General features: G+C 43.6%; 1 protein-coding gene across 1 annotated transcript; it reads right to left on the bottom strand.

The window, feature by feature from the left end:
• Positions 1–1039: 1039 nt before the first annotated feature.
• LOC139533819 (protein BTG1-like) lies at positions 1040–9429 on the bottom strand. Its single transcript, XM_071332227.1, has 2 exons — positions 8923–9429; positions 1040–5022 (listed from the first exon to the last, which is right to left on the bottom strand). Exons 1-2 carry the CDS (start codon positions 9065–9067, stop codon positions 4643–4645), a joined length of 525 nt encoding a protein of 174 aa, XP_071188328.1. The 5' UTR covers positions 9068–9429; the 3' UTR covers positions 1040–4642.
• Positions 9430–12592: the final 3163 nt, after the last annotated feature.

The following is a 12592-nucleotide window of genomic DNA, read 5'->3' as shown; positions in this document are numbered from 1 at the left end:
GTGTAGACAGCACTTTTCGAGTCTGAATATCCTTGTGTATACACCATCTGTCTATCTGTCTTATCCCCTCACGTATCTGATGATGGAGCCACATGCATTTCCATTAGGATGAAAATATCATGTGGGCTTCGAGGCATTAGATTTGTGCAGTCTGAGCAGCCGAGCCTCAAGTTGACAGGTCTTAAACTGAGACAAAGCTTCTAATCAGTTTTCTGGCTGATTCAGATAGAACAGAAAATACTTCATAGAAGCAGTCTCCATAATCCAGGACCAGCAAACTAAAGATAATTCCTGTTCCAGACAGTCTCGTCACACTTGCTGTGGCTCTATACCACAGCAACTACAGAGTAAAAACATAAACAGCATATCATTTATCATCTGTTAAAGCAACACTATTTCTTAGGAAGAATACAGAATTCCTTGCATGTAGGCTATCTGTTCTATACAAGGCAGCCTATACCATTCTATTTTTATGTATTATTGAAATGATGACACTTATTATTGAAAGTCTTGTGTGTAATCCTACTGTATATCATGTCATTGTTGGCAGACAGCCCACTCATCTACTGGGACAAAGGTCAAATCCCCATCTGGGCTGTGCATCTTCACAGCTGTCTCATATTGGAGCCTATTCTATGTACAGCACAGGAGGTTGGTGTGGCGCCTTAATTGGGGAGGATGGGCTCGTGGTAATGGCTGGAGTGGAATAAGTGGAATGGTATCAAATACATCAAACACATGGTTTCCAGTTGTTTGATGCCATTCCATCCACTCCGGCCATGGTTATGAGCCATCCTCCCCTCTGCAGCCTGTGGTGTTCAGTAAGAGAGGACATGAAACAGAACCCTTCTCTACATTCAAAATAACAGTAACAGCTGCAGGTTTTTAACGGCCTTCGTTTCATATTCTGTTGTATCTTAATAGATTTCAGTCGGCCATTTTGACAGAAGACTACGCTATTCATTTTGTTTGAATATTGACTCCCGTTCATCTATGGATTCTCATTCCCCGTAAAAAGAAAGACTAGCATCACGGGGAATATGTTGCCAAGATAGGAAATATTTTATTACAGAGAAAGAAAAAAAAATCTTCCAAAATATAGAAATCTGTACAACTTTCGCACAATCAATTTACATGAACTGTACAAATTTACAGCAGTTCATCACAACATACCCAAGGAAAAGAAAATGAACACAATAACGATGTACTGACATGAGAAATCACAAGGTAGAGTAGACAGCTTTTCTTCTTGGGTACGCTCAGATTTTTTAAACGTTTTTCTTGTTTTGTAAGTTTAAAAAAAACAAAGGATAAGTCTATCAGTACAGGGGATGGAAACTGATATTTCTTTTACCAAAACAGATTGGTCCTTGCCAACACTCCCATCACAAATGGCTTCACTTACGAAAATAGTTATCCGTGTTAAAACTATGAAATGCAAAAGAAATACATCTAAACACCTCAAAACAAATTATTGGCACTTCCCATTGTGTAATGTTATGCATGTATTCTACCATATGGCGAACAATTGCAATAGATTCTAGAATATGTAAAACACCCTAAATGTGAAAGTGTCAATAATTCACAAATCATTGATGAATCATTGACGACTATTCCCTTCCTGTTTCACGTCTTAACATGCACAACTTTCCCAGAAGGGTTTTATTGAATGTCCGAGGCCTGAGTTTGGTAATACATTCCAGAAGAGACTCCTCGCGTCTCAAAAATGTCACAACTTCAACTTGACATATTTAGTGCATTTTATGTGCTATTACCTCCTCCGACTTTTCAAAAACACTTTTCACAACGTTTCTGAAACCTATGTGTGCAAAGGCTGAATGGATGCATTTACAGATCTGATATTGTGGACTAAATGAAATTGTTTTGGTGGTGGTGTTACTGTTGAGAAGGGGATCAAACAATTTCGGCTTTGTTTCCTTTTTGGTAGGTCTAAAAATGAAGTCTGTTCAAATTGGGATAGATGATCAGACTAGGGCGAAAGGGGGGGGGGGGGGGGGGGTGAGATGCTACCTCTGTGACTTTAAAATACATTTAGCAAAAAGAGGGACAACTTGCTACGTCTGAAACACAGACCAATCTCATAACAACATCGATAGCTGGCATAATCGAAGCAATAGAGGAGCTGCAAGGTTTTTAAAAAGCTGGTTTTCAACCACAACAACAAAGCTCTGGGCTACTCTCTCAGACCTGTCCATCTGGCTCATGTGGAGACACATCTTTTTCCACAGACTGCTGAACGAGCACCAGGAGAAATGGAGAGAGGGAGGACAGTGAGGAGGAGGGGATTGGATGAGGGAGGATAGGGTGTGCAGTGCATCAACAACCACAGATCCATTACCCATGATCCTCTGTGCTTAGGGAGCTTAAAACAGCACATGTAGGTCTGATGGGCTGGTGCCCAGCCTGGCCAGCTTAGCGGCTAAAAGCCCCGAAACCCCACAGCCTGTCACATCGTCTGTCTGTCTGCGGCGCGGCCAACCAGGAGTGAGCTATAGGACGACTGACACCACCATCGTCCTATTGCACCCATGTAAACTAGTTCAGTGCTCAGCCTAAGAAACAGAGAAACTCGGACTGTGTACCGTCACTTCCTATCCTTTGACTCCTCTTTGTTGCCTGTCTCTGTGTGGGCTCCCAGTGCAGACGGAGTGCGCTGAGGGCATGTGCTGGCTTTGCTCTCCACGCCAAGAGGGGGTTGGTTGGGTGGAGGTTAGTTTAGAGGGGGCCAGAAGGATTGTAGCTGCCCTGGACGAGAGTATCCGGCCCTGGCCCCCACACCACCTCCATTCCATCCCCTGGGGCGAGGAAAGATGATATGTGTTACTGCTATCTCCGTACTGCTATTGGGGGGAGGGGGTTGGCTGGTTGGTTAGCTGGCTGGGGGTGATATGTGGCACCAGAGGGGCTTCTTGTGTCTGTCTGCCCTGACAGGGACACCTCCAGAGAGGGTCCAGCAGCACCTCGAACCAGGCTGGCTAACATTACGCTGGTTCTGTCTCGGTTCTCCAGAGAACGGCTCATAGGTGTAACATTGAAGTCCTACGTTGGGCAACGCACCCCTCATCCAAACTGAGAGACAGATGAAAGGAGAGGTGTTGAAATCCTTGGACCCATCTTCAATCACAAAGACAAGAACAAAGTCTAACAAAAACAGATGAGAAAGCCTGACAAGGCCATTGGGATTGAGTTGGATAGAAACAGTCAGGGGCGTACAGACTTCCCTTTGGCTACCCTCACACACCCCTCGACAGCTGTAGAGAGATCTATCAGAGTTCTATAAGTGTCTCAAATTGCCATCTGTATGTGTGTGTGTGTGTGTGTATGGGGGGGGTGGCTTTCGAGAAAAGTGCCTTACAAACGGACAACAGACGCCTAACCGCACCTACCTACCAACACCTGAACGGATCTGAATGAAATGCTTACAGTGTGAAATCTTTTTAAAACCTTCAGAGTTACTCTCCCCAATTCTATAGAGTGGGGTCTAGCCTGACGTAAGAGCTGTGAGTCATTTACAAAGGAAAAGGAGGGGAACTCATGAAAGACGACATTGGAGCGAATGGAATGAAGAGGGTTTTCTCTAGAAGTACACATCCCACACAATCTAAATGTCAAAAGTGCATTCAATGTCATTTCTTCTGACAGGGCCACAACAACCAAAACAAACGATCCAGATTTCGGTGAAAATATAGTGCCACCTATGCTACACTTTGAATTTGGTGAGGGCCAAAGGTCAGGGTGGGGATGGAGGGATATAAACAAAACGAGAACTTGATTGTGAATTTCAAACCAACATTCATCGAAGGGGAGGGGACAAATACCCAGCCCTCCCCAGAAAGCTACACATACATGGTTGGGGGTGTTGGTGGGGTGCGCTGTGACACACTACTGTCCTTAGCAACAGGTGTCACAGCGCATTCCACTCCACTTCCATATGGAGGGGGAGGGGCTTCCTGAAGCTCGACGCTGGTATATGGGGCAGCCTCTGGGGGTAAAAACATGCCCTATGGTCCAAAAACGGGGTTTTAGAAGAAAATGACTTAGGGCGTTTCCCCAGAGACTGACCTAGAAACAGGCACAGTCCGGACCTCAGCTCCTTAACTTCCTTCCTAGACAGGAAGTACACCCAATAACAGGAAGTAGATAAAAGGCTGAAATTTAACGGTATGGTTCTTGACAGCAGTTCCTTGAAGCTTTTGAGAGGGTGGTGGGGGTGGTGGTGACATGGTACCCATTGTAACCACGTGGAGAAGAAAGTGCAAAGTCAACAATGATAGACCTGTGTAAAAAAACAAAAACAAAAAGCAGCCCCTTCTCTGCGCTGTTTCTCTGTTCGGTTTCTTGGTTTGTTTTAGCTGCCCCCAACAGCTCCACACAGCCCTCTCCGCGGGGGGAAAAACGAAGCCTCCGGTAGATCCCACAACACAACATAACAGACTATGGAGCGAGGAAGGAGAAAAGAAATATCAAACCTACAAGGTTTCACCTGGACGATAGGCCCCATCCTCTGCTTTTTCTCCTCCTTTTTTTTATCTTTTTCATTTCATTTCTTTTTAGCTTTAAAAAGGTTTGCCATCGACCAACTAGGGCGAAACCCACGACCCGACGTGGCGGGTGGCAGCCCTTAGCTGGACATAGTCATCATGTTGTAGGCTTTGGAAGGGCTGGTCCTGCCCAGCATCCCCGCCGCCTCCTTGCAGCTGATGTGACTGTCCACCATGGGGGTCGAGGTGACCGCACTGCCTCCCGACGGCGCCGGGGCCACCGGCTGGGACTCGTAGAGCACGCAGATGGAGCCGTCCTCGCCGATGCGGTAGGACACCTCGAAGGGGTCCACCCAGAGGGTGAGCTCACTAGGCAGCAGCAGGTAGAGCTGATTGATGGTCAGGCCGATGCGCTGGCCTGCCTGCCCCACCAGGGGATCCATCTTGTGGTTGATGCGGATGCAGCGGTAGCCCGAGCCCTTGCATGGCCTGTCGGGGAACCAGTGGTGCTTGTATTGCTCTGTGGAGAAAGAGATAGGAGGTTATTATTAGGTTACCATGAGTTTCATCATCATTGGAACACTATTAGGTTACCATGGTATTGTTTTGTATTGCCAAAAAAGGGCACAGAGGGGGTAAATGGTGTTCTTCGGTTACCCTATAGTAGGGCCTGTGTAGTTCTGTATGAGGAGACAAGAGAGAGAGGGAGAGAAAGAAAGAGGGAGAAATGTAAGAGATGCTGTCTGGTGTTTACAGGTGAGCCAGTAAGCTAAATATCTGCTACTTTCAGACGTCTATCTGAGGGAGAAGCGGGGTGCAAAGCTGTCTGCACCTGATCAGCCTTAGTTCCTAGTGTGTGTGTGTGTGTTATGCTAGATTAGGATGCATGTGTTTTGATAAACATTGAATAAGGTCATAAATTGGGACATAAAATGTGATTAATAGCATGATAATAACTGAATGAGCCATAGTTGGATTTTAAGTAATTGTATCGCAAATCAAACTATAATCATGTATTATTTTATTATAGAGTTGCTGGAGTCTAAGGTAATACTTGTTTATTATGTTCTAAGCACACATAACTAATCTATCAACGTTATTAGTTTAGATGTATCTTTCGATTGTGGCATAGATTACTTACAGATAATGAATGACATGATTCCATTGAAAATGGAAGGAAAAATGATTGTTTATGTTTTACTGTACAAAACACCTCCCAATAATGATTATGGAAAAGTAGCGTTGCTTTAGATTGTCTTTTGATTTAATAAAGGTTTTATTCCTTTGTAGGTAATACATGATTCCATTGGAATATCTTATCTGCTTTTTTATCTGATATTTCTATTAGCATGTAATAAAGCATCAACTATTTCTACTGGTATTTGGGTTACATGATATAATGACCAACTATTTAGCACAATACTGTACGTCCACTTACTAATGTGTGTGTGTGTGTGTGTAAAACAGACTGCAGACAGGGGCAGGCTTTGTTGTAGCGCAGTAATAAACCATAACAGTCTGCTTATGGGGCTGATAAGCAGCAATAAACCATTTGTCGCTCTTTAACCGGAGCCTACGTGACACACAGCAGAGAGAGAGAGAGAGAGAGAGAGAAGAAGTTTGATTGCACAATCCCCTTCTGGCCGAGCGGCACAAAGTCCTCCATCAAACAGAGCGGAGCTGAACAACAACCCTGAGGTGGTGAAGTCCTGGCCAGCAATCTGGGCTGGAGAACTCCCCCTCTTAAAGCCACACCGTCCCTTTTAGTATGACGAGTGTGTCCACATACCCGTTGGTGATTCACTGATATCATTCGTAGGGGCGTTAAGTGACAAAAAAGAGAGAGAGAGAGAAGAGGTCACATTACTCATTTTAAGGAGAACACGAGAAAGAGAAGCGTTCTCATTCCTTCCCCGTTAACTCATTTTAGAAGACGCGCATGACTGCTGCTTTCATAGTATAATAGTAGCCTAACAGGGAAGAATTAAATTAGAAAACCGCTCCTCAGAAGTCTAAATGAACCTAACATCTCTAACAATACTCACATTTACTGTGTCTTGTGTGTGTTTGTATATATACTGTATGTATGTGTGTTCGATATGCATCTGTGTGTGCGTGTGATACCAATCATCCTATTTTCTCCACTTAAGACTCCTCAGTATTGAGTTACCCCATTGGTGCATAGTGGCTAAACTGGATGTGTTGCCTGCCTGTCTGTTTGCCTGTGAAAAGCCTCTGAACTAGGCCAGAGCCCGGAGAACACCTGTCCTGCACAACACCCCTGGTAGATAATGTCTCCTTTGTGTTATCAGTAGAACTCTGTGTACTGCACCCTAATGGAGGGCTTGGCACTCGTGAAAAAGCACCAGGCAGCTACGATGGGGCTGATCTTTTGCACCACAAAAGAAACGAGGCCTCTGAGAACGGTCAGAGCGGAGGGGCCTATTCTAAAACCAGGGAACTGGGGAAGAAGAGAGGCTAAAAAAGTAAACGGACGAGTTTCAACTATATATTTTAAATACATTTGTTTTCCAGTGCTTCTTCAAAGCCAAGTGCTCTAAGGATATTATGTGGCAATAAAATGTGTGGAGGCTTTTTATTAAATACACATTTGACTTTGTTTGGGGCGTTATTGGGTGATTTCCACTGGTCTGTGGTGGTGTGGTTGGGGGAATTATGGCAGTTTCAGACTGGGTCACTGCTCAAACCTTGGTTAAGCAGGTTACTGGTAAACAGGAAGTCCAAATTGTTAACTAACTACAGTTAGACAATGAGCACAGTTTCAATGTGGATATTTAGAGCAAGTCTCCCTTCTCCCCCATATGCACAAACAAAGCCTGTTTATTGAACACACAGACACAATAAGCTGTTATAATGAAGCTGTAAGCAACAGTGAGATGGCTGGCTTACTTCAGCAGCGGCGGGGGGGGGCTTCGCAGTGTTGCTTATGCTCACTCGGGAAGACGAATTAAAAATGGGGGTGAAGGAGGGGGACGGCCACTTCACAAAGCCCCTTTGCAACTTGTTTTATTAGATAATGTCCTTCCTAGACTCCTCCCCCTATGATATCCTCAACCCCACCGCTACCAACCCCCCACTTACCCTCTGACGGCGGCCATTTTGCTCAGTCTGCCTTCAACTTTGGCTGTTTACAAACAGTGCACTGGCCTAGAGCTATGCTCAGACTACAGTTTCCACTCATTTTCTATGCAAATCCTGCACAAACAAAGCCACTTCCTTGAAAAATGTTTAGTTGAAAATAGCATTGTAAACTAAGAGTTTGTTGAATAGAAATAACCAATTCTGTAACCTGATATGCTAAATGTGTATCCCACATCCGAAACGCTCTAAAATTATATGAATTTGAACGTGAATGGCTTTGCAGATGACACAGCTGTTGCAAAACATGTTAAAATTGAGGTCATGATGTAGGTGTTCAGTGTTTAGAGGGACAGACACTTGGTGCTAACTGGCAGACGAATGCCAGTTTTAGACTGTTAAAACTGTCTGTATATTTACAACAGGAAATATAAATGAATAATTTCAGTGATTTGTACAAAAACAAATGCAGTCAATAACGCATAGTATAGTGGCTGTGTCGATCAATTTATGTGTCCTTATTACAGAGTTAACGTTATGCACTTAGCTAGAATGTCTACATTAGAACATATTGTAAAGAAATAGCTTTTCTTTACTCATACATGTTCGTCGACGACGGGAATGTATACGGGCTATTTATTCTGCAATTGTTATTTACCTTTTGGTTCTCTAATTTCGATTCGATTGAGGCTCGCTCAAGAGGATCGAGTCAAAAATGTAGGCGGCTATAATACTCTTATAACAAAGATCATCAGAATCCTATGGGTCTGTTATTTTCCTGGTCGAAATGTTATTTTTTTTTTTTTAATTGCCTGCTCAAATCATATCCTCCTACGTGTTCTTGTCTGCATTACGTAATTCGATAGCCTAATTCAATTCACTGGGTATAGATTTCCCCCATCTTTATGTTAATTAAGAGTTTATCGACCAACTGAACTGGTGCTATCGAAAGGTGCACTTCCTTGTTGGAACAAATCAAATTCGGTTTTATTCCACGTTATTACATTGTAACTAAACTCGAAACATGAATTAGGCGACGATGTATCTGAATAGAACATGGTTGATTCGATCGATTGAATATTGTTGATTGAAGATTGTTGTTCACCTTATCTATTCTTGTCTCTTTTTTTCGTGCGCAAATGGTCGGGGGGCGCTTGTGTTACTTTGTGAACAGAGACGCAAATCCCCTTCGGAATGGGATTAAAACACAACAATTCGTTAAAAGCATATTCTTAACACACAAAATGACACAACATCAACAGAGGTCATAATCTAAAGTAGCCTTGGAAACGTAGGACAAAACGAGAAACACATGACTTACCTGACAAGATATCCTGTAAACTTGCGCTGAATGATTGAAGCTGTCTGTCATTTACGTGTCCTTTTATCCGCAGAAATCTCGACAGAAATCCGACCGCGGCGCTAATCTCTGGTTTCATCGTTCCCCGAGCACAAAGGGTATGCATTTAGAAGGCAACTGCGACGACGATTCGTGCGCTTTTCCTACATATGATTCCGAAAATGATTCGTTGTTTTTCTCGCCACGTTCGGATAATGATCCGTGTCTTTCACTTGTTTTATTTCTCTGGCGCATATGCTGGTCATGTATTAGTCGAGGTAGGGACGTTTCGGAGGGTACTACGTGTGCCAGGACGGTACAGTGTGGTGACGGCTGTTGGTAAATAGAGGGGTCTTTCTCTAGGATGCCACGTTGAGGCACCCTTTTAATGTCACTTTACTCCAGCAGAGTGAACGAATGTGTTGGAGGAATGGGGTTTTATATCGCCCCCGTCGTCCGAAGAAAGCGAAAGCGCGCAGCTACAACAACAAAAAAGGCTCGCCAATCCCGTCCGCGCGACAGCCTGACGAGCCCATAGGAGGAGTGGACTGTTCGCCTCAACGCTCTGAAAATAAACAGACCACGTGAGAGCAAAATACAAGCATGAAAATTAACCCCTTACATTGTGCTCCCATCGAAAACAACATCTTGCACTGGGTTTTCAGTTATTTCATAAAACGGACAGAATAATTATGGTGAGGTTCAATGTGCATTAGTGCATAATTAAGCACACAATTTTGGATACAGTTATGCTCATGATTGTTGGTATTCAAGGCATGCTCTACATGTTGTTGTCATAGTTGCTCTTGCAGGCCATTGTTTGAATCTAGTGTCTGTAGTATAGGGGTTTACCATAATCGCTTCCAGTAATTCCCTAATACACACACACAAATGATTGCAGAGTCAGACACAAAATGACGTACAGTGGGGAGAACAAGTATTTGATACACTGCCGATTTTGCAGGTTTTCCTACTTACAAAGCATGTAGAGGTCTGTAATTTTTATCATAGGTACACTTCAACTGTGAGAGACGGAATCTAAAACAAAAATCCAGAAAATCACATTGTATGATTTTTAAATAATTAATTTGCATTTTATTGCATGACATAAGTATTTGATCACCTACCAACCAGTAAGAATTCCGGCTCTTACAGACCTGTTAGTTTTTCTTTAAGAAGCCCTCCTGTTCTCCACTCATTACCTGTATTAACTGCACCTGTTTGAACTCGTTACCTGTATAAAATACACCTGTCCACACACAATCAAACAGATTCCAACCTCTCCACAATGGCCAAGACCAGAGAGCTGTGTAAGGACATCAGGGATAAAATTGTAGACCTGCACAAGGCTGGGATGGGCTACAGGACAATAGGCAAGCAGCTTGGTGAGAAGGAAACAACTGTTGGCGCAATTATTAGAAAATGGAAGAAGTTCAAGATGACGGTCAATCACCCTCGGTCTGGGGCTCCATGCAAGATTTCACCTCGTGGGGCATCAATGATCATGAGGAAGGTGAGGGATCAGCCCAGAACTACACGGCAGGACCTGGTCAATGACCTGAAGAGAGCTGGGACCACAGTCTCAAAGAAAACCATTAGTAACACACTACGCCGTCATGGATTAAAATCCTGCAGCGCACGCAAGGTACCCCTGCTTAAGCCAGTGCATGTCCAGGCCTGTCTGAAGTTTGCCAATGACCATCTGGATGATCCAGAGGAGGAATGGGAGAAGGTCATGTGGTCTGATGAGACAAAAATAGAGCTTTTTGGTCTAACTCCACTCGCCGTGTTTGGAGGAAGAAGAAGTATGAGTACAACCCCAAGAACACCATCCCAACCGTGAAGCATGGAGGTGGAAACATCATTCTTTGGGGATGCTTTTCTGCAAAGGGGACAGGACGACTGCACCGTATTGAGGGGAGGATGGATGGGGCCATGTATCGCGAGATCTTGGCCAACAACCTCCTTCCCTCAGTAAGAGCATTGAAGATGGGTCGTGGCTGGGTCTTCCAGCATGACAACGACACAAAGCACACAGCCATGGCAACTAAGGAGTGGCTCCGTAAGAAGCATCTCAAGGTCCTGGAGTGGCCTAGCCAGTCTCCAGACCTGAACCCAATTGAAAATCTTTGGAGGGAGCTGAAACTCCGTATTGCCCAGCGACAGCCCCGAAACCTGAAGGATCTGGAGAAGATCTGTAGGGAGGAGTGGGCCAAAATCCCTGCTGCAGTGTGTGCAAACCTAGTCAAGAACTACAGGAAACGTATGATCTCTGTAATTGCAAACAAAGGTTTCTGTACCAAATATTATGTTCTGCTTTTCTGATGTATCAAATACTTATGTCATGCAATAAAATGCAAATTAATTACTTAAAAATCATACAATGTGATTTTCTGGATTTTTGTTTTAGATTCCGTCTCTCATAGTTGAAGTGTACCTATGATAAAAATTACAGACCTCTACATGCTTTGTAAGTAGGAAAACCTGCAAAATCGGCAGTGTATCAAATACTTGTTCTCCCCACTGTATTTCAAACAGGTTGATCCTCCCTCCCCTTGTGGTTCTGCTTTTACAGAACTAAACTCTGGCTTTGGGTTTCTTTGCCAGTGGAGGTTGGTGAAGGGAGCTATAGGAGGACAGGCTCCACTAATGGTCAGTCAATGGGGATTCCCTCATACAGGATGCATCAGCAATACACACTTTTCTGCTACAGTTTGACATATGTAGCAGTGTGATGTTGTTCCCCTAGATTACGCACCAAATTGCACACAAGGACCAATTCAAATAGGCCAGGTCAAGAGGGGATGTTAATAATTTGATAATAATAATAATAATTCAGTGTATTTTTTTATTTAATTACAGCTGCATAGCTAATGTTTTTATTTGGTGTACAAACACTTTTTCATACCAATATTGTACATACATGTGATTGTAAAAGTTTTGTATATTTTGGTTTGGCCCATCGCGGGTTATCTGTATTCCCATACCACTTTATCGTTCTCTTTTGCCTGACCCTCGGCTAGCAAGGTATGTTATCCTTGGCTCCGAAACTGTTTAATATAAAACCGTCATAAGGTTATACAATGTACTGTTTTGCAACCATACGTTTGTTATAGTGTGGACAGTGTAGGAATTTATGTTAACAAGTCTCACAGAGCTCACTGACTGGGGTATCTGTTGTAACTTCTGAGTACTTGTGACAGTGGTTGAGTGAGTGTCCATGTGCTCGCGCAGGTGCCGGAGAGCTGTGACTGCACAAAGGGTAACGTGTGTGTTGTCTCTTCGTGTGCAGGTATGTCTTTTATTTTGTCAGAATTATGTTCTGTATAGTTTTACTTGTATATGCTGTTGTGCAGCGAGTGTGTGCACGCAGCACCTGTTAATTCCTTTTGGCGCTCTTTTGCCTGACCCTCGGCTAGCAAGGTGCCGGAGAGCTGTGACTGCACAAAGGGTAACGTGTGTGTTGTCTCTTCGTGTGCAGGGCAAATAAAAAGATTTCAACGAGCAGACCATCAGTTGTGGCAGCGTCCTAATTAAAAATACACAACGCAGAATGAACCACGCTACACATACACTAATGTTTGTGTATGACTTTGGGTATTCTACATTTTCACTGCCTGTAAATTAGGTACATAAATTACACAAACATTGA

The sequence above is a fragment of the Salvelinus alpinus genome, chromosome 11 (assembly GCF_045679555.1).
Source record: "Salvelinus alpinus chromosome 11, SLU_Salpinus.1, whole genome shotgun sequence".
NCBI classification, from domain to species: Eukaryota; Metazoa; Chordata; class Actinopteri; order Salmoniformes; family Salmonidae; genus Salvelinus; species Salvelinus alpinus.
This window is presented reverse-complemented; position numbering and strand designations above follow the sequence as displayed.

What these genes read in the sequence shown, in the direction of transcription:
- LOC139533819 (XM_071332227.1), bottom strand. Translation starts at nt 9,067, where the DNA reads ATGCATACCCTTTGTGCTCGGGGAACGATGAAACCAGAGATTAGCGCC. An exon ending in TTTACAGGATATCTTGTCAG is followed by an intron (nt 5,023 to 8,922) that starts GTAAGTCATGTG and finishes CTTTCTCCACAG; the next exon opens with AGCAATACAAGCACCACTGG.